The sequence below is a fragment of the Sinocyclocheilus rhinocerous genome, unplaced genomic scaffold, assembly GCF_001515625.1.
Source record: "Sinocyclocheilus rhinocerous isolate Xijiao unplaced genomic scaffold, SAMN03320098_v1.1 scaffold142, whole genome shotgun sequence".
NCBI classification, from domain to species: Eukaryota; Metazoa; Chordata; class Actinopteri; order Cypriniformes; family Cyprinidae; genus Sinocyclocheilus; species Sinocyclocheilus rhinocerous.
In genome coordinates this window covers 425,993-452,726 of record NW_015644380.1, presented here as the reverse complement: position 1 = coordinate 452,726, position 26,734 = coordinate 425,993, and the positions used below count along the sequence as shown (strand labels likewise).

The 26,734-nt window shown below is 35.8% G+C and overlaps 2 protein-coding genes across 3 annotated transcripts in view; one reads left to right on the top strand and one right to left on the bottom strand.

Annotated features, from left to right (window-relative positions):
• Positions 1 to 13,104, bottom strand: part of cspp1a (centrosome and spindle pole associated protein 1a) — a 26,578-nt gene extending 13,474 nt beyond the window's left edge. Inside the window, exons 1-18 of one of the 2 annotated variants that reach the window (XM_016576007.1) lie at positions 12,986 to 13,104; positions 12,506 to 12,876; positions 12,328 to 12,400; positions 12,087 to 12,190; positions 11,806 to 11,886; positions 11,377 to 11,472; positions 10,517 to 10,809; positions 8,580 to 8,659; positions 8,393 to 8,489; positions 8,235 to 8,292; positions 7,180 to 7,505; positions 6,954 to 7,072; positions 6,638 to 6,722; positions 6,268 to 6,379; positions 2,355 to 2,502; positions 914 to 1,000; positions 427 to 548; positions 192 to 341 (exon numbers count right to left, since the gene is read on the bottom strand). In XM_016576007.1, coding sequence (XP_016431493.1) covers positions 192 to 341; positions 427 to 548; positions 914 to 1,000; positions 2,355 to 2,502; positions 6,268 to 6,379; positions 6,638 to 6,722; positions 6,954 to 7,072; positions 7,180 to 7,505; positions 8,235 to 8,292; positions 8,393 to 8,489; positions 8,580 to 8,659; positions 10,517 to 10,809; positions 11,377 to 11,472; positions 11,806 to 11,886; positions 12,087 to 12,190; positions 12,328 to 12,400; positions 12,506 to 12,580 — 2,106 coding nt within the window. In that variant the 5' untranslated portion in view covers positions 12,581 to 12,876; positions 12,986 to 13,104. Of the gene's footprint in view, positions 1 to 191; positions 342 to 426; positions 549 to 913; positions 1,001 to 2,354; positions 2,503 to 6,267; positions 6,380 to 6,637; positions 6,723 to 6,953; positions 7,073 to 7,179; positions 7,506 to 8,234; positions 8,293 to 8,392; positions 8,490 to 8,579; positions 8,660 to 10,516; positions 10,810 to 11,376; positions 11,473 to 11,805; positions 11,887 to 12,086; positions 12,191 to 12,327; positions 12,401 to 12,505 lie in introns of both variants that reach the window. The other variant, XM_016576009.1, reaches the window with a different exon arrangement.
• A 2,277-nt stretch (positions 13,105 to 15,381) lies between these two features.
• LOC107758280 (lisH domain and HEAT repeat-containing protein KIAA1468 homolog) overlaps positions 15,382 to 26,734 on the top strand; it is a 68,301-nt gene continuing 56,948 nt past the window's right edge. The window contains exons 1-2 of the mRNA XM_016575986.1: positions 15,382 to 16,041; positions 25,095 to 25,184. Of these exons, the coding sequence (XP_016431472.1) occupies positions 15,585 to 16,041; positions 25,095 to 25,184 (547 nt within the window). The 5' untranslated portion in view covers positions 15,382 to 15,584. The remainder of the gene's footprint in view (positions 16,042 to 25,094; positions 25,185 to 26,734) is intronic.

The following is a 26,734-nucleotide window of genomic DNA, read 5'->3' as shown; positions in this document are numbered from 1 at the left end:
ATTAGGCTAAGGCTATATCTCCCCCCCCCCAGTAAAAAAGGTTGGAGACCCCTGCTTTAGAGGATAGACTATTTCAAGCTTAACACACTCATATGTTCAAAGTGGGTCAAGACCAGCGCTTCAAAGTGAATACATCTTCCTCTCGGCAGGCCATTTTTGCAATTCACATGAAATAACTGCAAAACAAGAACCTCTTTGTCTTTCTGACGCTTCCTCTCCTGCTCTTCCTCATACTCCCCTTGGATCCGAGCTCGCTGTTCAGTCAACCGCCTGTCTTCTTTCTCGTCCTCGAGCCTGTGCCGCTCCCTCTCTTCTGCCTCTTTTCTCCTCTTTTCCTCGATCTGTTTATCTCAAAGATGATTTCAAAGTGAGACAGCAGGCCGAAAGCACAGACAGCAGAATCCAAAGCTGATTGAATGTCCGTACCTGTTGTTTCAAGCAATCCTTGTACTTTTCCTGTTCATGGAGCTGCTGTGGAGTGGGCAGTTCATTGAAAAGGTTACCCCGGGCTTTCACAGATGGCTGAGAAGAACAAAAACCTGCAGGTTCTACAGGGGCAGAAAAGATTTGGATGGATTGCATGTAAAGGTCTTTTATTTGTAGCTTCTAAAAGCTTTGATAGTATCCACAAACAAAGTCAGAGGGGATTTTTTTCTAAATATTTATATTTCAGTAAATAATTTGTAATTTCTAAAATATACATTTCGCTAAATTTACATTAGTTTTAAAAATACCTTTTATATATACCATCATGGACCACCGGCTAATAACCTGCTCTAAGTGCATGTCATTGCAGATATTTAAAAATTCAATTCCATTTAAATTCCACTTTAGTAACATACTTTTTGTGATTGTGAGTCAAATTGTAATTCTGTGGCCATGGTACTTGATGCATGAGGTAAATGTCTGTCACCTGTTCTAGAAGCCACTGGAATCCTTGCTAATCTGCCTCCGGAATCATAAGCTTCCACGTTTGTTTTATGCATTTGTTTCAAATCACCTGGAAACACAAAAACATGACATTGCTATAATTTAAACCATTAATTTTCAGTATCAGTTTGATGATAAAAATATATCATACACAAATTATATGATTTTCTGTTCCCAATCCAAAATCTGTGAATTTACCTGACAACACTGAGCAACTATAAGTGGAAAGATTGCGATTTACAGTACAGTTCAAAAGTTTGGGGTCAGTAAGAATTTTTTTTTTTTTTTAAAGACATTAACACTTTTATGCCACAAAGACACATTAAATTGTTCACAAGGGACTGTAAAGAAGACATTAATAATATTATAAAAAATTATATTTCAAATAAATGCTGTTCTTTTGACGAGTCCTGAAAAAAATGGTTTAAACAAAAATATTAAGCAGCACAACTGTTTTCAACATTGAATATAATAATGCTTCTTGAGCACTAAATCAGTGTTAGAATGATTTCTGAAAGATCATGTGACACTGAAGACTGAAATAATAGCTGCTGAAAATTCAGCTTTGCCATCAAAGGAATAAATTACATGTTAAAATATATTAAAATAAAAAAGTCATTTTAAATTATTAAAATGTTTCATAATATTACTGTTTTACTGTATTTTGGATGAAGTTTAATCAATGCAGGATTGGTGAGCAAAAGACACCTCTTTCAAAAAAGAAAAAGAAAAAAAACTCACTGAAGACTGAAATAATAGCTGCTGAAAATTCAGCTTTGCCATCAAAGGAATAAATTACATGTTAAAATATATTAAAATAAAAAAGTCATTTTAAATTATTAAAATGTTTCATAATATTACTGTTTTACTGTATTTTGGATCAAGTTTAATCAATGCAGGATTGGTGAGCAAAAGACACCTCTTTCAAAAAAGAAAAAGAAAAAAAACTTACAACCCCAAACTCTTGAACTGCAGTATTTATACGTTACAAAACGAGTTGTGCTCATCATTTTACATACCCCTTGTATCTGTATAAGTATCTCCAATGAGCACTGAGACTTTTCAGTGATTTTTCCAGTTATTCATGATTACTGGGTAAACACTCACAAAGACTGTTTCTAGCTGCTGAGTTATTTGAAAAAATTGTCTTGACCTTTTTTCTAAATTTTCGTGATTTCCATGACCATAGGAACACTGATACATATAAATATCTGTGTCAAGTATACAATAACTTAATCAGGGCCATACTAAATAAAATATTTAAAAATGCATTATAATGTATTATTTTTAATTGATTAAACGTTTTTTATTTTTTATTTTGCAGTACCACTAACAGCCCAAAATTTGCGGATCGCACTAATTAAAGCCTCATTAAACTGTGGACAGGGAGTTGACCGAGTGAAGTGTGAACTCTGTATGCATACTGATGAGGTTTCCATGACCATCCCTAAGAGGGGCTCCTCCTCCTGCTCTTCCCCAGGGCTCGTAGGCCTTCATCTCAGCCTCTATTTTAGTATCATACAGCTCTTTTTCCACCTTCTCGCGATGCCGTCTCTGCTGTCGTTCTTGAATCTGTGCACCACAATTTAGACAATTAGGCTTTGTTCACACTGCACATCGTCTGATTTGTTGTTCAAATCCCAAATAAAAAAACAAAAACAAGTTTAAATCATATCTGACATTTCCACAAATAAAATTTTATTTTTTTTTGCTGTTCAATCTACAAATAACTAAATAGATGGGGAAAAAAAGGATTTTTGCTGCCTGCCTGAAGAAAAAAAAAACTCAATGTCAGATACTGTAAGAATGTGCCATCAAAATCAATGTAGTACTACTCCACATGTTGTAATCAGACTTTAAAAGTACACTTAGAGGAAAGTTCAAACTTTCAGTTCACCACTTTAAACTAACTCTGATCTGCCTCTAGATTCCCTTAGCCGTGGGAAATAGCGGATTCCTCTCAGATCTCTTCCTGTCAGACTGTTGAAGTTCTTGGTAAACTTAACACGGATTAGCATTCAAACATGTCAAATGTCATATTACAAAATGCATTACGGTCTTTTAGCCCAAGATTCATCCTGTGAAAACCATTTTGAAAACGGACATTGCTTTACCATGGAAATGGTACTTTAAAATCTTTTGGCGGTCTCCTCCCCCTTAGTGGGCAGTGTCAAGTGTCATATTACAAAATGAATTACGGTCTTTTACAAACAAACCTTTTTATAATCTTGACAAAAAACATAATTGGAAAGGTCTGAGTCTCAGGATTCCTTATTTGGTGGTTATTTTGAGATAGAAGTAATATTGACAGAGAAATCTAGACATTTGTGACAGAAAAATGCATACAAAAAAAAATTCAATGGAGTTTGGATGGCACCCGGTGGCTGTTTCTGGTATGACGCCCTAAATAAAATCTCACAGAAACCTCAATTTTTTTCATATCAACTTAAAATTTGGAACATAACTTATTTAGACATAAGGCTTTAATTTTATACCAATTTTAGAGTAAAAACCTGTTATGTAAAATATTTATTATAAATAAAATAAAATAAAATTAATATAGTGCATTTTATTTACAGTAAATGTAAACTTCTATAACTTTTTTATACTTCAATTTTTTTAAAAGATTCCACTTTTGCAATAATCTGCTAATTTTTTTTCTTTAAAAAGAGACCAACCTTAGGTCTGTATTCCAAAGTGTTCATAAATTACAACAATTTAAATTTGGATAGTGCACTTTCACACCTATTTTAAAAAATGGGGGGCGACAGTTAAGGGAAACATCTTTCTAGCTATATATCTTTCGGTATCAAAGTTCCCCTGAGGAAATAGAGGAGGTAATGCAATTTGTCCTCCCTAAGTCCTTCAAATGTGTCCACAGCCATTATGGTATAAAGATATCATCTGACATCCCGCTGAGCTGAACCTAAACCAACGGCCAAATCAAGCAAATCACTTCATAACATTTATGCTTTGCAACAGTATAGAAGCACTTTCCATTAATAGGATACGTTTTGATGTCTCACTAAATTTTTAAAAGCATAAGTTATACAAAATTCTTTTGTTTTGCTTTGTACAGAAAACTATGGAAGCCCGTTTCCGCCACTGAATAAAAAATAAAAAAGGTAATTGCGACGTTTTATCTCACAATTCTGACTTTTTTTCTCATAATTGCGTGATACAAACTTGCAATTCTGACTTTTTTTCTCAGAATTGCGCGATATAAACTCGCAATTCTGACTTTTTTTCTCAGAATTGCGCGATATAAACTCGCAATTCTGACTTTTTTTCTCAGAATTGCGCGATATAAACTCGCAATTCTGACTTTTTTTCTCAGAATTGCGAGTTTATATCTCGCAATTCTGATTTTATAACACGCAATTGCGAGTTATAAAGTCAGAATTGTGAGATATAAACTCGCAATTCTGAGAACATATCAGTCTTTTCCCCCCCTCAAAATTGGACTTGAATTCACAATTGCGAGTTTATATCACGCAATTCTGAGAAAAAAGTCAGAATTATGACTTTATATCTCGCAATTGCGAGTTTATATCTCACAATTCTGACTTTATAACTCGCAATTCTGAGTTTATATCACGCAATTCTGAGAAAAAAGTCAGAATTATGACTTTATATCTCGCAATTGCGAGTTTATATCTCACAATTCTGACTTTATAACTCGCAATTCTGAGTTTATATCACGCAATTCTGAGAAAAAAGTCAGAATTATGACTTTATATCTCGCAATTGCGAGTTTATATCTCACAATTCTGTGAAAAAAAGTCAGAATTGTGAGATAAAAAGTCGCAATAATTTTTTTTTTATTCAGTGGCGAACACGGGCTTCCATAGAAAACTATTAGGTACAGTACCATTCAAAAGTTTGGGGTCAATAACTGTTTTGATTTTTCTGAAAAGGATAAAGAAATGTATCATTTTGTTCAGCAAGGATGCATTAATCTGATCAAAAGTGACATTTACAAGTAAAGACATTCACATGTTACAAAATATTTCTATTTCAAATAAATGCCGTTCTGTTGAACATTCTATTCAAAGACTCTTGAAAAAAGTATCAACAAAAAATATTGGTAACACTTTAGTATAGGGACTAATTCTCACTATTAACTAGTTGCTTATTAGCATGCCTATAATTAGCGTATTGGTTGTTTATTAGTACTTATAAAACATTTATTCTGCATGGCCATATTCTACATCCCTAATCCTACCCAATACCTAAACTTAACAACTACCTTACTAATTATTAATAAGCAGCAAATTAGGAGTTTATTGACGCAAAAGTCATAGTTAATGGTTTGTTAATAGCTTAAAATAAAGTGTGTATAATAGCCAAAATATTAAGCAGCACACGTTTTTTTCAACATTGAAAATAATAAGAAACATTTCTTTAGCAACAAGAATGGTTTCTGACTGGAGCAATGGCTGCTGAAAACTCGCCTTGGCCATCACAGAAAAAAAAAAATCTTTTTTTTCAAAATTGTAATAATATTTCACAACATTACTGTTTTTATTGAATTTTTGATCAAATAAATACAGCATTGGTGAGAATAATAGACTTCCTTCAAAAAAAATCTTACCAACCCCAAACATTTGAACAGTAGTGTTCACTCAATGAACTTTCATCTAACATAATTTAATAAATTATTTAATTTTAATTAATAATATCTTGGTGTGTGTATAATAGCCAAAATATTAAGCAGCACACGTTTTTTTCAACATTGAAAATAATAAGAAACATTTCTTTAGCAACAAGAATGGTTTCTGACTGGAGCAATGGCTGCTGAAAACTCGCCTTGGCCATCACAGAAAAAAAAAAATCTTAAATTTTTAAATTGTAATAATATTTCACAACATTACTGTTTTTATTGAATTTTTGATCAAATAAATACAGCATTGGTGAGAATAATAGACTTCCTTCAAAAAAAATCTTACCAACCCCAAACATTTGAACAGTAGTGTTCACTCAATGAACTTTCATCTAACATAATTTAATAAATTATTTAATTTTAATTAATAATATCTTGAAAAGTAGCTAGTTTTAATAAATGTATCTGTGTCATCACTCCTTAAATGACTTCACGATTTTGATTCAATGTCTGAGGTTTTGACGTCACAATTCTGACATAATCTGTAATTAATATTCAATTCATTGTAGTAATAAAACTGTTAATTAAAAAATTAAAAATTAATACATTGGTGATTAAAATGTAAAGCTGTGTAACCCTGTTACTACACATTTCCATAAATGAAATTAAAATGATTTGCACCCTTTCTATGGCATAATTAATTAATCTCATCTCATAAATCATTGAGAGAGTACCTGCTGCTTCAGGGCTTCCTGATAGCTAACAGCACTTTCCTTAGCCTGCTGCAGCCTCTCAGGAGGAAAGAACGCTGGTCCTGAAGGAACAACTCCAGCATGGCTGATCGCTCTATGGAGAGACAGAGATGAGCATTATGTTTTCTGTTGTATTCTGTTATATCTGAATAAATGTGCCCCCTACTGGTACCTCAGTATATAATTCATATTGTCATTAAAATGTGCATTGTTTTAAATGAGGTACAACTAAATGACAGTTCTGACTCTGACTGAAGAAGCCACTTGCAAACACATTGTAAAATCCCTGTCATGTGACTGACTAAACTCTGAAGCTAAATAATTGAGGTTTTGTACGAAAACATGTGCTTACTTTGTGAGGCCTCCTGAGGGAGGCTGCAGAACGGGCCACTGTGCTTCTGGAGGGATGTGTGCCTGCTGACCCACTGCTGGTCCATCTAACACAAACAAAACAAACAAATCACATTAAACATGCAGTCAACAGCTACATTTATCATAAAATAGCCAGGGACTCCAAACTATAATGCAACTACTGCAGAAACAAATTAACACTACTCATACTGACCAACCACACAAATATCAATAAATGATACAGATAATGACATACATTAGCACAGACGTATTTAGTTTAACCAAATTTGATGCTAAAGCAAAAATAAGCTACTTACAGTAGGCCAGATTGGGGTCTAGAGGATTTCTAGTTCCATAATAGTAATACGCATTATCATAAGGAGTTTGATAGGAGTCAGTGAGGGAGGGACCCAATGGAGGACGCACACCTGTAATTCTGATATCAGAGAACCGACATATTTCATTAAACATGTATTAATTAAACATAAATTTTTGTTATTTCAGTGCAAAATCTAAGAACATAACACAAAATCTAATACAAACCTTGGGGCAACTATCTCCCCCAGGGTTCTTGAGAGACTTCTGTGATTGTCTTCAGTAACAAAGCCTCCAGCCTCCAGAACAAGGCCTGATGTATTAGCCAGCCGGCTTAAGACAGTGCTGTGGTCTATAGATGGGGACTGGAAAGCAACACGAGGTCTCTCAGGGGGTGCTGTCTCCTTTGCTGCTTGTGGAGGTCTCTCTTCTTTGAGCCGCCTGGCCGAGTCCGCTTTGAGCTCCTCCAGACCCAGCCCGGTGCGGTAGGGTACATCCCTTCTCCTGCCCTCATGTTCCCGGGTCACGGAACCAAACTGTTTGATTCGATCTGGCTGTGAGAAACAAGGTGAGATGGCTGTCAACAGGAGCGCAGCAGGTGTTGCACAGCTATGGCTGCAGTGAAAATGTGTCAAAGTCTATCGGGTCAATCTCAAATTCTGTTCCAAAGTGGGAGAGGAACAAAAACATCTTCTTGCACACTATATTACAAGTCTTCTAAAGCCATACAATTGCTTTGTGTGAGGAACAGGCCAAAATTCAAGTCGTTATTTACTGATAATCACCTATTTAGAATGTAGTGCATGTTTCGTATGAACTACTTTTGTTATATATATTTTTTTCTATTTCATTATGGATAAAAATCTTAATGACCACAAGAAAATGAAGCACATTTTAGAGCTATTGGTAGTTTTTAAGGACTTAAACACAAAATTACAAGAAATATTTATCATAAAATAAGCTTCATTTTTATTTTTTGCTGAATATTTATGCTAAATATTCGTATTATTTTATTTCTTGTTCTTTAAATTGCCCTAAAAAATGTCATTATGCAAAAAAATTCCAAATGGTTTTAAAAATTAGCACACCCCTAGTTATTTCTCATATTTCAATCTTAAATTTTTTAAATATATATATATATAAAATTAAACTTATTAATTATATGATGCTTATTAATTAATTAAAATATTTTTTCCTTATTCTTTAAATTTAATATAGAAACCATATAAAATCTAAATATAAAACTATGAATATTCAAAGACTAAAAACCTGAGGACCTTCACCTTTTTTTCTGGATCAACAGCACCTGTTGCAGCCACTCTCAACTCTAGCTCCTTCTCCCTGTAAAATTGAATTTAGATGGTCAAGTGAATATTTGAGCCCTTAAAGGTTTTAATTCAAATACACACAATCAGCATTTCAAATACTTGATGTTTCTCACTTCCTTTTGGTCTTTTGCTGTTCGGCTATTTGCTGTAGCAGCTCCAGTCTGTAACGTTCCTTCCTCCTCTGAGAGGCCTCATTCCCTTCAGTAGCACCTAAATAACCCAGTCACAGGTCAGAAATTACACACATTTTTATATATACTCTACATACAGTTTGATTTGACCCAACACTCATTGTCTTACCAATCATGAGTCCTGTGGCAAACTCAGTCATGTTCTGCTCGTTGACAGATCTGCTTTGCGCTGGAGTCGGTGCTTGTAGACTACATTAAAAATCACACAAAGGAACAAAAATCTCCATCCAGTGTCTTACACTAAACACACCCTGATCTCTGCAGCCCCGGCCAAACTATTACGTCAAACACATCACATATACAGTGAATTAAAGAGCTTGGCTGCAGAGCCATCAGAGGCTTTGAGCCTCCTCATTAACACCAATCAATACAATCCCACTGATAGAATGCACAATAAATCCAGCCGATCCACAAAACTCAGCGTTTCCTGTCTCTGTATTGTTAGAAACCCTCAAGTACAACCTACAAAAGACATGAAATCTTAAAGGTAAAATGAAGGCTGAAAACCATCACACCAATTTTTTTTTTTCCCACCACAGGCAGACGCGAAAGGCAGCAAATTGATAGGAGGGTTTATAAATACAGACTCCTGCAAGAGTAATAGCCACTTCAGCTATTTGATTCACTGTAGTTTTATTTTCAGTGAAAGACTGGCTTTAAACCCCAATTACTCTAATTGCAGATCAGTGCTTGAGTTGAAGTGCTGTTAGGGTCTGTCTATTCTCCTGACAGCTGTCTGCATTAACTGTGTCTAGTAGGAAAGACGTCAAATTTAACAGAGATTACAGCCTGTACAACCCTTCTACTTTCTACATTTGCTTATATTTGGCTCTTCAACTGTTCAAGTTATTTTTATTTGAATGTTGCTATGGTGATGATAGTTATTTTTCGCAGATATAGTCGGTTTGGTTGAGGTTGCTAATTTCACGTACTACAACTGTAACTAAAACTAAAATAGATAACCAATACAAATCAAACTACATTAGTTTATCAGTAATCCTAAAAAAATAACACCGAGCCAAACACACATGCTAAAATAACAACAACTTACTGACACATAGTAAGAAATAGTTTATAAAAAACTGAAACAGAAGTGAAACAAGTAGTAGGAAAGAGGAGAGATAAAAAGCGATACTTATTATATACTAATAATACTTATATGATATTATATGATACTTATATGATACTTATATGTCCTCTACAAGTTGTGAAAAACACCGTCTGCGAGTGTTTCTTTTTTATATTATTGCACAAACATATTTAAGCCTTTTTGCCTGCTTAAACCATCTTTCCATTTATACATTATATTGCACTATAATATAATTACAAAATAGAAAACATTTATTATACATTTTAATAATATTTTACAGCAATGCTGTTTTAACGTATTTTTGATCAAATAAATGTAGCTTTGGTGAACATGAGAGACTTCTTTCAAAAACATTTTTTTAAATCATTTTCAACCCTAAACTTTTGGCAATGGTAAGGGAAATGGATATTAAATATGATATTCAATATTCAAATTTTTGAATTTTTTATTTAATTATTTTTTAATGTGAGAAATGAGAATTATTCATCATGTTTATTAGCCATTGTACAAAAATATCTTACGCCACAATGCCACAAATGACTAATCAGAATTAATTACTACAGACTAATTTGTGATAAAAATGCATAAAAGTATAACCAAAATTATACAACCAATCTGCACTATGGTAAAATCTGCACCGTGCACTTATTTATGGTAACAAATATGTAATATATGCAAAATGTCTCTGAAAATGTAAAAAATTATATATATATATATATATATATATATTTAATAAATGGACATGCATGGGGATGAATTACATAGATATATCATTCTGTGAATGACATTCACTCATAATCCCTTCCAATCCATGGGGTTTTCATCAGAGTGATGACTTGAGACGGAAGTCCCTCAAGTGAATATTATTCTTATTATTATGTTTCCACAAATACAACCACATCAACTTCTGAGTGCCACCAGAATAAACAACAATAGAGAGAACATGTAAGATGCACCTGTGAGAGCTGTTGTCGTGTTTTCCTCCTCTCCTGGTTTTGCCTGTGTCTTCCTGTGCATTTCTATGCCTCTCCTTCTCTAGGAGCTCTATTTCCTCGTCAGTACTGGTGTGATCTCGGTGAGGGCCTCCCCAGCGATCCGGCACTCCAGAAATGGGCTCAGTCACAGTGGCAACATCCCTTTTTGAGAACACAATGTTCTCCAGGCTCTGACTGGCCCTTTGCGCTTGTACCTCTAGAGAACCAGTAGGGTACTTTGGAGTAATAGAGCCAAAGCGATCTCTCTCCAGGGCCTGACAGAAACATGATCAACATATGCTGAGGATTCAAGGCAAAGTTCAGGTCTACAGAATTTAAAAGAATAGTTCACCCAAAAATGAAAATTTGATGAAAATTTCACTGGAGGAAGCAATATTATGGATAGAGGACTTGCTGGAGGTGACAGTTTAAAGTTAAAACATCTTAATGATGTATTTGTTTCTTACAAATACACAGCTTCTTGCTTCACAAGACATTAATTGATGGACTGGAGTCATCTCGATCACTTGTGGATTATCGTAATGTTTTTATCAGCTGTTTGGACTCTCATTCGGACAGCACCCATTCACTGTAGAGGATCCATTGGTGAACAAGTGATGTAATGCTACATTTCTCCAAATCCGTTCCAATGAAGAAACAAACTCATCTACATCTTGGATGGCCCTAGGGTTAATAAATTGTCAGCAAATCTTCATTTTTGGGCGAACTATTTCTTTAAAAATGTTTAAATGGTTCAATAAGGACATTTGTGAAGGTAACTTATTCCTAATGTTGATGTATAGGTCATATTTCAACAAACTAGTGTTTTATTTCATTCATACCTGTGGGGTAGCTGAAGTTTTCCCATTTTTCTGTGCTCCCTCTTGCCTTCGGAGAAACATATTATATTCCTTGTTCCTCTCATCCTGCAGTTTTTCCTGGGTAGAATCACAAAACTGTTACATTAACAGAACAAAACATAAAACATTTCTATGGTAATAATATACTAGGAATAATGTTAATTGTTTAAGACCGCTATGTTTGTACGAATCTCAAATTTCAAAAGTGTAGTGTGTAGTGTAGCAATAAACTGGTTGCCACTAGATACTTTATCCACTCAGAGTAAGCAAATCATTTTTCATGTCACTGAGGGCTTGCCAAACAGTAAGGGTGGGTCGTTGTGCAATGGACTGAAGCAGGTCCTGGCATGAAATGCGGAATTTGCTGTAATCATGCCTTCATTTACAGATGGACAACAAACACATATTTACTTTCGCTGATCTCCGTTCTTTTATGGGAAGAGACAGCATGTGGGACTGTGGAAGTGGATCAGCAATAATTTGATTTTTTTTCTAAGGAACAAATAAGATTAATGAAATCTTTATTTAAAAAAAAATAATAATTAAAAAATTATTAACAAACTATTTAAATATGTAGTTAAAAAACCAAACAAAAGAAAAACAGGTGTGCAAGTAATTTATTATACAGTATATTTCAAATATTTATTTAAATATTATATTACGTTATATTATATCAGAGGAGCATAGTGTACCTCAGACATAAAGCGCCGGTAATCGAGACGTAGTTCTTGCTTTAACTTCTGCTTTTTTCTTTCATATTCCTCTCCAAGAGGTAAACTGAGGCCAAAACTCTCTTCTGGAAATAAGACGACAATATGAAACATCTCCAATAGCAAAACTGAGAAAGAACAGACACTGATTTTAAAATGTAATATCCAATATCAAGTATTTCCTATATGATTTCGCCTGAAATTATATTGGAATTTATCCTGCCTTTGGTCTGTTTGAGTTGTGAAGGTTGTGTTTTGTTAGCAGGTCTGATGTTCTCCTTGTTACCAAAACTTGTCTATGAAAGAAAGACAAACACTATAAATACATAGAAATAAAAATGTTCATGTTTTAACACCTAAACGCATCAAGCGGCACTATTTTAATTAGACATTAAGCTTACCTTCATCTCCATGTAAGGTGCTTCTTCTGTGTTCGCCCTTCTCTCCTCCATAAAGTTGCTGATGTTGACACTCATATTCTCCCAAACCAGAATCAGCAGTTAATAAAAAGCTCCAGACAGGAAAGAATCCCTTATCAGACGAAGCTCTTATCAATAACACAAGAGTGAATATGCAGCTCTCTGGGCATGGAAATGAAGAAAGACTTGTTCAGAGGAGGAGATGGAGAGGACGGGGAGTGCAGACGCTGCAAACGCAGAGGTTGTTAGGCAACAACACAACACACGCGCCTTAACCTCCCACACTTCAGACAATGGCTGTGTCCCAAAACCTAGTGGTCAGCCGATCGAAGACAGCAATTTTTGAGCGCATTCTGAATCAATAATGGGAAAGCAAATCAAACCGGTGCGATCAATTCCAACCGTTTGTTTGTACTTGTTAAAAATCTTGCCTGTCCAGGGGTTGATCTGACTTTCGTTTACCTGAAACTTTTACGTGACCGTCTTAAAAGTGAGCATAATGTCAACCATACGAGACGGCTATTAATAGTATATTGCGCCTTATGTTGAACCACTGCTACTAACTAACAGAAACCATTCAAAAGTTGTTCTCGCAGCTGATTGTTTCAAAATAAAAGTCCTATTTTTACTGAATGGCCTTACAAAAATGACCATGGTAACCATAGCTTCCGTTCCGCTACATAAACACTGATTCAAATTTTTTTAAAGGAGGAAAAATATCCAACGCTATCCACATATAGAATCTGGTGTAGTTTGGTGCATCGAGAGCAAAACAGACCTTTAAATGTTAAACAGAATGAATAGATGGGATCCATGCATGTGAACTGCTCATACCCTTGCCACAGAAACAAAAACAAAAAATTATTTTGGCTGTTTACTTAATTAAGTAATACAATTGCATCACTGCATAGAAGTCATGTAGGCTACATGCAAATGAACTGAAATGCAAATTAGAAATGAATGTACCATGTGGCCAGTCGGCCAGAACTGAAAACATGCTGTGCTTGGTTCAGTCCAGCAGATGGCACAAACAAATGTCTTGATTGTGTACAATCACTAATAATGTTGCAAGCAGCCACGTGAACGTCTGTTGATGGCCAAGCAGATGCAAAGCACATGTGCTTTTTTAATTTTCTTATTCAAAGAACAATAACACACAATATGTTATCAAGGAAACAATATTAAAATAAGAAAAGAAAAAGAAAAATATAGAAGGACAAATTACAACAAACAAAAACAGTTGCCAGGGGGAGGAAAGTATAAAACTTCAAAACAAAAATACAAGATATACATACATACATACACTTGTACGTATATATAAAATCAATTTTTTTATTCAAGGAACAATAACACACAATAAAACAACATTAAAATAAGAAATAAAAAAGATAGAAGAACAAATTACAACAAACAAAAACAGTCGCCAGGGGGAGGAAAGTATAAAACTTCAAAACAAAAATACAAGATATACACACATACACGTGTACGTATATATAAAATCAAATAAATATATTGTAAAGTTCTCAAACTTTCAAAGTTCTTACAGCTTTCTTATTCACAGTCTCTGATACTGTCAATATATATACACATTTCAGTCAACAAAACCATAACATTTGTTTTTTATTGGTAAATTTACACTTATGAATGTGAAATGTGGTCAATAGAATAAGTAAATTAATTAAGTAAAAGTACTGTTCCTCTTGGTCAGGATAGTCAGTAAAGCCAAAGAGTACATCTGCCCATAGGAGTGAAGAAGGTCTTAAACTCTGAATATTTTCGCTAATAAATTTTTGGACCTTACACCATAGTGTAACCGAGTATGTACAGTACCAAAATAAGTGCAAGGCAGTTTCCTCATACTCATTACAAAAAATACAATTTACATTTATTCCTTTTTTAAATTTTTGTAAATAATGATTTGCTGGATAAAATCTATGAATAAGCTTATAAGAAACTTCTTTAATCTTATTTCTAAGATGATATTTCTGTGGTAACAACCACACTTTTCTCCAGCAAATCAATTTTCCGTTCAATAAAGAGACCCAATGAGACAAAACATAAGGTACAGTAACAATTTCTCTTTGGAAAAGAGTACGGATAGTGCTATTATTATTTTTGGGATTTGCAAAGCAAAGCACATGTGCTGTTAATCTGATTTATATCAGCTGTTTCATTTTAGATGAGTCTGTCATGAGATGAAATATCATGTCTGTTTTAATGTTGATGTGCACCTATTTGTCTTTATCTTGAATTGTGATATCAAAGTGCTTTGAAGATTTATCATTTGCATATGAAATCTTTATATTAATATTTTCTAATTCCTCAGATGAAACGACAGGCAGACAGACAGACAGATAGATATATGGATAGATATTTTTAATATTTAAATTTTATTTTAATATAACATTTGTTCTAAAAATTATTGTATATAATTAAAGATGTTAAATATATTTAATTATATAAAATATAGAACGATAGATTAAATACAACAATTAAGAGATAGAGTAATTAGGCCTACATTTTATTAAACACAATTCTTGTCTTAAATTATATTGTTAAATATAATTTAATACCGGTATATTCAATTATTTGTTTTCTTTGGAGCTTAGAACGACAGACAGACAGAGATAGATGATTACATATAATTTAATTTGTTAAATAGGCTATATTTAATCACATAAAACATATTTAAATATATTAAATTATTTGTTTTCTTTGGAGCTTAGAACGACAGACAGACAGCCTGGCGTGCCTGCTGTACTGTTCTGCGTTTGATGAACTTATGAAATATTCTTATTCTTTTGATAGACTACTTTTATGTTTTCTCATTGGATCTTTGCACGTCCGCTTGGCGGATCCCGGCTACTCGAAGTGCATGACGTCATTTCCGCTCGTGTCTTGGCAGGGAGGAGGCGGGGTGCTGAAATGACATTCGGCCCCACCAACCAAAGCATATTTCCCGAAGCCCCGTTGATTAGGAGCAATAAAGCGCTCTTGACATCCGTCCAGGAAGACGGAGACACTTATTAGCCAGATAGCTGGCTGAACACCTTACGGCAAAATGGCGGCGGGTAATGTCAACCCGTTTAACGTGAGTGATTCGGAGGAGGAAGCGGAGCAGACGCAGGATGGCGCGGACACCGAGCGCAGCCCGAGCGATGAAGCGCAAGGCCATAGCCTCGGTCCCTTCTCCCCGCCGGCGTACTCCGAGCCAGCCGTTCTGCTGTCTAGCAACAGAACAAGCCCGGGTGTGGACGGTATACCCGCGTCGGCCGCTGCGGTGGCTGGGATCGGAGGAGGAGGCGCAGAGACTCGGGTGTCGCTGGATGCGATCGCCGCGCAGCTGCTCCGGGATCAGTGCATCCTCACGGCCCTGGAGCTGCACACCGAGCTGCTCGAAGCCGGACGCGAGCTGCCTCGCCTGCGGGATTATTTCTCCAATCCAGGCAACTTCGAAAGGCAGAGCGGAACTCCACCCGCATGCAAAGAGCAAGGTGTCGGTCCTGGAGGTCCACTTAGTAAGTCATGAGATTATATGTTAATAATGTAGGTCCAACTGCAATAAAGCCTATAATCTTACTATATGAGGTAATGGTCGTGTTTCAAAAACTACGAGACTGTATCATACTCAAAAACATTTAAAACAATTCTAAAATGGTTTACTGGTCTCCTAACCTGGTTAGGCTGGCTGGTTTTAAGGCTTTGGACACTTGTCAGCTGGTCGACCAGTTAAACTAGCTGAACTCCACTTGGCCAGTCTGGAAGACCAGCTAGACTAGGTAAACCAGGCAGGGAGACCATATTAGTCTGGTTTAAGAGGTTTATTTATTTATTTTTTTACAGTAGGACACCTAATTAGCACCTAAATTAATGCCCAAAAATGCTGTCTAGGTAGACAGCTCACTAGGTTTTGTAACAAAGCCACTCTTTTCTTTTGCTCTTTAAACAGCCATAAAATACACCAACACAGCAGCTGTTAGTACTCTAGCTACGAGCGGAGCGCACACGCATAGAGCGGGATAATACGCAGAGCGTCACACCACGTGAAAGTGAAACCTGAGCGGTGAACTAATTTTCGGCAGCCAAAATTTCGGTGCATCTCTAATTATTGGCGACATCAGAAATGGATATTATATGATAGATGCTTTTTTTGAACATTTTAGCAATTTAAAAATATTAAAAAAGGATTTTTTTACACGGCACCCCTGCTCTCGACAGACGGCACCCCGGTTGGGAAACACTGACCTAGACTACCTGTTAATTTCATATTGCGGTTTATTGTGCTTCAGTCTAGTGCATTCAAGCACACTGGTTTGTTGAGGAGGCATTTTTAGGGCTGAATTGTGTCTTTGTTGTGTGATGTGAAGTCTTCCCACTGACTCTCAGCTGCGCAGGTGCAGGATAGAAAGAGGAGAAAAAAAGATGCTCGTATGAGGGGTATGTAAAACCTGACTGTGTGCAGTGATATGTGGGATTGATGTACTTTGTTTGGTGTAATCAGGAATTCTTTTCGTGGTCTGTCTTTCTTATACCTTTGCTCCTAAATGAAGTTTTTTATCTGATAGCGTGCACTCATCTGTCTCCCATTTGCCTTTCAAAGCATGGCTTTTGAATTTGTTTTTCTTGATTACTAGGTTGCATGTAGTTGCAGTGTGGATTGACAATTGCTAAATCCAATTATAGTGTTGATCATTTATAAAAGAATTTCATTGATTAAAGATTTTTTTTTTTTGCAAGACAATCGACCCTTTGTTAAAAGGAGCTGTTTGTTCTTTGAAATCAGTTACAAAAATCAATAATCTAAAGGGAAAGTTCATGCAAAAAATTTAAATTCTGTCATCATTTACTTACCCCCATGGTGTTTCAAAGCTGGTGTCTTTCTTCTGTGGAACACAAAAGAAGATATTTTGAAGAATACTGGCAACCAAAACGTTTTGGTTACCATTGACTTCTATTATTTGGACAAAAAAGACATTTCTCAAAATAGCTTATTTTATGTTCTACAGAAGAAAGATTATCTTACAGTTTTGCAACATCAGAGTGAGTAAATGATGACAATCATCTTTTTGGGGGAAGCTGTCCCTTTAAGACCCTTAAAAAATGTTATTGACAAATTCTACCTTAGCAACTGTTGCCATTCACCATATAATTAGGCAAGCTTTTGTTCTGATGTGTTTGGACAGTTATAGAATATTGCATAAATTATGGGGGGAAATGTTAACCAGTGACACAAAGACTCAGGGGAGTTTTTTTTTAATTTTTTTTAAGTAAAGTGTTGTGGATTAAACTGCTGTAACCATCATTCACAAATTAACATTTATAATATCAGTAAATAAAAATAATGTTAAATAGTCAACATTTTAATAAATAAATAGTAATGTTAAAAATAAATACTCATTTTCATTAAAATAATGTTTATTCAAAAAAAACAAAAAAAACAAAACAATGGCCATTGCAAAAACATTGACAGCCAATCAGAATCCAGCTGACTCGAGTGTTTAAAGTGGCAAAACTGGTGTGTGGATGCTAATATACTTATCGTTATAGTTCTATTTATAGTTATCGCTCTTGGTGTGCACAGGCCTTAAATCAGTGTCTCATGAATCTTGAATGATGATAACATAATGGAAAATTTCTGTGTGTTGCTGAAGCTCGTGGAATAACCGCAGGTATTCTACAGTTTGATTGAATGAGGAAAAACTGATCAAATATTAGACTACCTGAATACTTTCAGGTCTGTCCTGGTTGTATTACAATTATTCCTCAATTTTTATGCGGGGTGTTTTTGCGTGAATGCCTGGCATAAGTGCACATCAACTGCACATTTTCTCAGCTGCTGCTGACTGATCACGTGGGTGGGCATGTTAAAATGGCTTTCATGCAGGCTTATTCATGGTTCAAAACAATCATTAATCCATCTAATCAGATGCCTATTGCAAAGAGTATTATATCTGAATATTTGTTCCGTTTCGCATGACAACCATCTTTCCTTCATCGAAGAGGCTTAGATCTGATATGATTAAGATCACTAAAATTGCATGTAGTCCTGCAACTAGGGCTGCACAATTAATCGAATTTCTAATCGCAATTACAATTATGGATGCCACAATTACGTAATCGTTCAAAGCGGCAATTAATCGTAAAAGTCCACTTATGTTATTCTGCACGCTTAAGATGAGTTTTTTTCTTTCTACATGTTATCTTAAGAGTTTTCCCCATTATTTTAGTTTTAGTATAACACTATAATACCATTCATATTTTTACTTTTTTATAATTTAAAGAAGAAACCAATCCGATGTATAGTTGACATTTGAGGCTTAATACTATTGAAAGTTTTTCAGTTAGTGTTTTCAACTTGTTTATAAACATCATTCAATGTAAATTGTGATAATCGTAATTAATAATCGCAATCACAATTTCAAGGGAATAATCGACAATTATGATTTTTGTCATAATCGTGCAGCCCTATACCTGCAACCTTTCCACAGTAAGTGAAAACCTTAATTCGTTATGTAAAATCAATTGATGTAATTATAAATTCCTTGATTTGACAAATGATACTCTCAGAAATAAAACAATCCTATTCTAAGACCTCTAAAATGGCATATAAGTTCCAAAAGGTTGTTTTTCCCCCAGTGATTCTATAGAAGAACCATTTTGGGTTCCTCAATGAGCCTTTCAGTGGACAGCTCTTTAAGAACCTTTTTTTTTCTTAGTGTGAAGAACATTTTAATCATTGAAAGAATCCTTTTCCACTATAAAGGAAATGGAAAGGTTCCATGGATGTTAAAGTTTCTACATGGAGCCATCGATGCCAGTAAAGAACCGTGGTGGTTCTTTCTGTGGTTATTTTTTAGGGTGTCGGACCGAAAGACAGGATGTGACCTCACCTCATCAGCTGGTGACACCGCTCTCCAGGGAGAGGGGGATGCTGTAGAAATTAGAGGAGTAGACCTGGGCTGCCTGTTACTTTCAGCCAATCCATATTTTTTAAACAGTATTTTTTCTACTACTTAGTCTGTATTGTATACTGAACCGTAAGCTTACTGCACATAAATGGCTTTTGAATACATGCCTAATTGCCGCTGACGGCTGTGTATTGACCTGGCTCTAAGAACACAGAGGTTTTAGGAACCACAGGGTTTTATTAGCATTATGGAGCAAAGCCCCTCCCCAAAAGAGGATCTGGCAACCAGCTGAGAGGGAGCAGATGGCTCTCAACCACGCTTCTGTCACGTCATTGCAGGAGGAGACATTATCAACACCTCACTCAGTCTCGCCGATATTTTACCCTTTGCTAGAGAGACGCAGCATCCGCTTGAGAAGCGTTTCTGGGATGAAAAGGCTTCTGTGTGTTTAGGATGTGAGAGGATTTGAAGCAACGCTGAATGAATATTGTAACCTGTATGATGCTTGCAGCTGTGGGGTTGTCATCAAAGTGTTCGCCGCACAATCGACTGTGCCCCCCACCTCCCCCGAGCCTATTCATTGAGCTCCAAATGACACAACAAACAGACCAGAATACTCCATTAGGCCTTATAAAGCCTTATAAATGTATTTACATTTTCTACCGATTCTTACAATACAACATTCTGCAGACCTGCATTGACATACCGCCTACATACACACTAAATTTAAGAATAAATTATAAAGACCTAAAATTATCGACAATGTCAAGATTCAGGCCAGGGTTGTTCTTGTCATTGTAAGTGGTAAAGCTCACTGGATGTTTTTTTTTTTTATATATATATATATATATATATAAAAGTAAAATTGAAACCATATGTCAGTCAGTATACACTACTAATCAAAATGTTGGCATCAAGAATATTTTTTGAAAGAAATTCACAGTACAGGCTTTTATAATGTTACAAAAGATTTCCATTTCAAATAAATGGTGTTCTTATGAACTTTCTATTCATTAAAGAATCCTAAAAAAAAATGTATCAAGGCCTCCACAAAACTATTAATAAGCACAGCTGTTTTCAACATTGATATAAGAAATTTTATTTTGGCACCAAATCAGCATGTTAGAACAGTTTTTGAAGGATCATTTAGATATAGATATATTAAAACAAAAAAATTATTCTACATTGTAATATTTCACAATATTACTGTTTTTTTACTGTATTTTTGATCAAATTAATGTATCCTTGGTGAGCATAAGAGACCTCTTTTAAAAAAAATCTTACCGACTCCAACATTTTTAATGGTAGTGTATAATAGGTGTCTGGCCACAGGTTTTGTGAATTTATTTATTTAATGTGACCTGTGCTAAGCTATTATGATCCAACCCCATTTTTGTAAATGTACCCCATTCTTACATGGTGAAAAGGCTGTTTTCATGAGAAAATAGCTTGTTGCACGTCTGTGGTGCATACATATAGTTGAAGTGAAAAAGTGGGAGTAAAAGTATAAGGTAGAGTAAAATAATGAGAAGAACGAAGAATGCGTGCAATCTCATGAAAAAAAAAACATAGGCTAAGTAGGGCTGGACGATATGGCCAAAATTGATATCACGATATAAACAAATGTGCTTCAGTCAGAAAAAAGGGTATGAAAAGTGCTCCGAGTCGCTGCAGAAAACAAAAAAATTGAACAACAACAAAAACTGGAAATGTTGCTGGAGACGGGCTTATTTAAAATGAAAACTCATGCTCTGCTAGCAGGAGGCGCTTTTAGAGTGATAGAACTAGCGGTTTCTCCAGTAATGGCTGTAATCAAAGCAGCTCCGCTCATGAACGCTTCTTTATCAGATCAAATGAAAATGCCATCGAAACTTTTCTGAAGACAGTCGGTTCCCTTCAGAGATTCATTCATATAAAACACCCGCGCCACGTTTTGATTTTGAAACGTGCAGTGCTCATGTTTATTCAACGAAGTCAAACGGCACAAATAAATAAATGTATGGAAAACACTGGTAATGTATATCGAAATATCGGAAATGTGTTTAAAAATCATATCACCGTTATTGAAAAAAATTATATCGCGATACATATTGATATTGAATTATTGTCCAGCCCTAAGGCTAAGTAACTTGTCTCCAGGCCTACTGGGGTCCTTCCTAAGCCTGTAGGCCTAAACCTTCGCATTCATGTGGCCCTGAAGGTGTGGCTTTGGTTTTTAATTATTGTGGAAACGACCTTTGTAGTTATTGCTTTATTTATTGATTTTGGTAGCCTGTTTCTAAGAAGAAATGGCTCCTTTTTGTATAGGCCATGTCTTCCTGTAGCGTAAGTGTTTATTACTCCCTCAGATTCCTGAGCTACTATAATAACCTATTATTGCTAATGCAAAACACTTAGTAGCCAAATTCCGATTGGAGATGTGAAGTTCTGTGTGCTCACTGATGATAAGCTCCTGACAGAACACATAAACTCCCTTTGGTTGTCACATATGTCATATAAATATATAACATTAAGTAGTATAGCAATGTTTTGATGTTACACTTTTCATGGGAATCAACTTACGAATGGTTTACTTATAGTTTAGTTTTTGCATATTAAACTGGAATATGAGAAAGAGTTTAAATTATTTCTACCATTGTGTTGATTATGTGAACAGTACACAGAAGTATGTTTGCACATTTATTGCTTACTCACGAGTCACATGTCTCGCCTGACATATTGAACAAGAGCCCTTCAGTATCTTTCCTTGCAGGAAGCATCTTAAGCATAGGTCAGGCCCACATACTGCCTTCGCAGAACCTCCAGCCCCTCCCTGTCAACCAGTTTGACAAGACGTTTATTCAGCACAGCTCCGTGGCACTCTCACATGTCGGATCTCAGCATTGTCATTCAAGTCACGCCCAGAGAGAGACACAAAACTGTTCCTTCATCAATACTTCACTGTCCAAGGCTGTGATGGGCAGGTCCACTAATTTAACTACAAGAGTGTCATTTGACACTTAGCCTGCTGCATTTATACAGAATACAAGCTCACGTTGGCATGCAAACACAAAAAAATCACCTGCTACTCTTTGAAGGCCAGTAATTTTTCTCATTTTAATGGTGGATGTGATGTTGTCGCTTCCCTACATGGACAGCTTTACAGTCACAGGACTGAGTGCATGAGCTTTACTGCCATCATGTGACACATGCTCAAGTCACTGTGATATTTAGCTTGAGTGAAAGAAACTAGGGTGCCATAGCCATTTAAAAGGCCATATCACTTGTTATATGTTATTTGATTTTACTTATTTTGTTCCTTGAACTACACTTGTCTACTAGGGTTTTGTGCTAACAATCATTTAGCTAAGTCGCTGTTTATGACCATTTTCCAAAAGGAATGTTTGTTGCCATAGCCATGAACTGGAGATTAGGAATTTAAACTAAAAGAGTCCTTTTATTTATTTATTTTTATTTTTTGTGCAAAACAAACTTTTAAAGTCAGTCTCTAATTGTCAGGAGTCTTGTTAAAAAAATTAATTAGTAACCACTCATTTCTACCATTGGGATCATTCAAAAGGATTTGCAGAGCTGTAGGTGCTACATACAGTCAGGAATAGAACAAGATTTTTCTACTTTTCACTGCAATTATTAGTTCTTCTGGTGTAATAGTAGAAATACAACTCAGTGTGACTGGGCAAGCCATATTTATGAACACACAGTAGATGTTGTTGATGTGTAACTAAGTTATCTTATTGTAATTGGGAGGATGTTTTGAGTTCTAAAAGTTAAAGTATGTTTTCATGAGCTTCAGTATCAAGTTCAATTTGTGTCCTTGCAAAAGAGCAAGGAAAATTTGATTTCTTATCACCTGGGGCCTGATGTATAAACGTTGCGTACGCACAAAATGGGCATGGAAATGTGCGTACGCAATTTTCCACGCACATTTCGGGATTTATAAAAAAACTAGGCGTAAATATGTGCGCACCGTACGGACACGTCTAGACCATGCGTACGTACTCTTTTACTGGAGTGAACGAAATAAGGAAGCAAACAGAATGATTTAAAGTGTTTTACATTTGACATACACATTTAGATTAAATATGACACTCTGAATAATGAAGTTAAGCACTGAAATTTCATGAAATTATTATCCAGAAATTACAACATTTGTATATGAATTTAAACAGAAATATTTGCAGTGGATGTGCTGCTTTCGAACTATTTTCCTGTGGTATGCGATTTAATGTTTTAATCACAGTGAGGATTGCTTGGCGTATGACAATTCCGCTTTAAATTGTGTTCTAAATAGCAAAACTCATGTTCTGAGAAAATACTTTTGCACGAATAATGATCATTGATGTGAACTTGATTCGTCTGATCATATTGGAACATAGGCGGTAACGACAGACGATGGATGCGCTCGTTGATGAAACAGTCCATTGGCTGGTTTGAAAAGGTCCGATGACAGATTGCATTTAAAAACATATGAGATGCAGTGAAATGAAATAAACCTTCACAAATTCGCGTCACGTTTCCTAAACGTTTAAACTGTTTTAACTATGCATGGCTTTCTTTGCATCTCTTGCATGAGACACGAGTGCAGCAAGTCATATTTGTCCATCTAAAAAATGTGCTGAATATGCGTTCTGTGTGAATGACTTGGTTTCGGTTTTAACCTAATCAAGATCTTCTACGCATTGAGCTACTATATTTCTCTAATATTTTGAACGAATAACGCAGCAGTGGCGCATCTCGTGGGCTAAAGTAAACTAACAAAACATTAAAATGCAACAACGTCACTTACATCATTATCACCGCATCTCGTGCTACACTGATGATGCTCCCTGACGCACACCTAACATTCAATTGTACCATTTTTGCATTCAAATGCAAATGTTTATTTTAAATTCGACTAATATTCATTTTTTTTATTCACAATCTCCTCGTCACAGGCAGGCATTGCAGCATGTGTTCGTGTGTGCTGTCTGCGTCACCCATTCGTTATCGATGAAGGTGTACCGTCGATAGTGGAGATTCATGTACGCACAATCTTCCGCTGACTGGGTATTACAAAGGGAATTGTGCGCAGGTTCTGGCGTATGCATGGCTTTATAAATCTGAAAACTTTTGTACGTACGCAAAATCTAGCTTTTGTACGTACGCACACATTTAGGATGAAATCTACATAAAGTTTTATACATGAGGCCCCTGGACCTTAAAAAATATGCAAATAAAATGGAATCTGTAATGCATAGATAAGTACCTGAACACCATTATTATATCCTCATTATTCATCTGAAATGGCAAAAAATTAATAAATGAGGTTTGTTGCTGAATAATGTGTTACCACGCCAGTGTACACGGCACACTACAATCGTTGGCATGCAGAAATAGGGGAGTCCATGTGGGGGCTTGACGTTGGCAATACTTTTCTATCTTCCTTCCAGCAGTGCAGACAGATGGAGAGAGACGTGTTCATCTGGAAAGTTTTGGCCTACGTAGAGCCTATTCTCTATAACTGCTGACTGCTTTAGTTTGCCTAAACAATTCAAAATGTCACCACTTTACTTTCTGTAAATGATAGTTTAGTGTTCTATCTAATATTGGTGTGTTTTATGAAACCCTTTAATTTGGTGGGAACCACTGAATTTAACATCCATTTTTTGTTTGTTTGTTTCCAGATCGAGCTGGCAGCATTAGTACATTGGACTCCTTGGATTTTGCACGGTATTCAGATGATGGCAACAGAGAGTCAGACGAAAAAGTGGCAGGTAAGGAGAATCCTGCTGTCAGATCTGTTTCTCTATCTATATATAAAAATCAATGAAATGCGTCTGGATGGTCAGATTGGATTTTATCACTTGCAAAATTTGTGCATGAACACCCAGTCCTAGATCATATTTGAAAATCATATCAGATTTGTTTGCAGTGTGCCTCACATGCCACGATGGGACAGTTGGCTACTAGTTCAATACATTTTCCTCAGCTACAGTGACTGGTAATGTGGTTGGTTTTAAATATGCAAGTGTTCTTGAATTCCAACTTTGTGTCATACAGTATTTTTAATACTGGAAATCTTCAGTCCATTTCATTTTAAACATTTTGCATGCACTTATCATCATATTAGACCACAATTGACCGTAGCCAAATTTTCTATTTATTAATGCCCTGAATTTCCAAGAACATAATTCAGCAGTTACAGTATGTGGCCATTTTTTAGGCAAAATGAGAAGGAATTGGCTTTACTGGACGTTTTTCTGGAAACTATTAGTGGTTCAGCGGCTTGTGTAAAACTCTTTTATGAGAGGCGATTTGGTCAGTGTTACCGTATATGACACAAGATTCTTGGCATTCATGATTGATGTGAATTCACATGGGTCAAACATCATGGTTCACTGACCGCTTTCATCAGCGGTCTCATAGATGAGTGCTCTCTGTAGACGAGTAGGAGGGTTAACTAATAGCCTGTACGCTAAACTTTTCTTTCTAATTGGGCTGTACTGATAATAACTATCTTGCTTTCCCATTTCTTTCCAAGCAAAAGGTTTTCTGGCTCTCAAGTTTCCTCTCTTGTCATTTCCCTGTTTTGAAACTTGCTTGGCTAGGTTGCCATGCTGTTCCTTAAGCTTTTTCCTGCATTAGCTTGAGTCCCTCCCAAGCTTTAGATTCCTACATTATCCTCGCAGATATAGATTTTTCAGATCGAAATGTTTTGTTAATAATAATTCCTGTGAAAATTCACATCCCCTACCCTCTCCCAACACAAGAAGAAAAAAAACTATTCGGAGCTGACTGAGTTGTACACAAATATTTGTTGGCTCCTGGTCAAACAGTAAAGTCAATTAATTGTTTACAAAGTATTAGCGTTTCTACTAGGGATGCACCGAATGTTAGGCAACCGAAATTATTCGGCCGAAAATAGCAAAAAAAGTGTTCGGCCGAATAAGTGAAAAGACCGACTAAATTGTACCGAACAATGATATGACGCGATCAAATGGCAACCAGCGAAGAGTGAGAGGCGCGCACTCTTTAATGCAGCACACGTCAGCAGTGTGGAAGCATTTAAAACTGTCCGAGAAAGACGTAAAAATCATTACAAGCACCGACAGCGAGAGACTGTTTAGTACTGTATCGCATGTCTTCGATGAGAAGAGGAAGGGGTGATTGTTGCTGGTTTACTGTATGATGATTGAAATTTACTGTATGATGTGCTCAGTCACATTTTTATGAATTTTTACAAGGTATGTGACAATGCGATATAATTGCGACGTATTCGTAATGAGACTCATTTATAAATCTGCTGTTGTCAACAAAAAGAAGC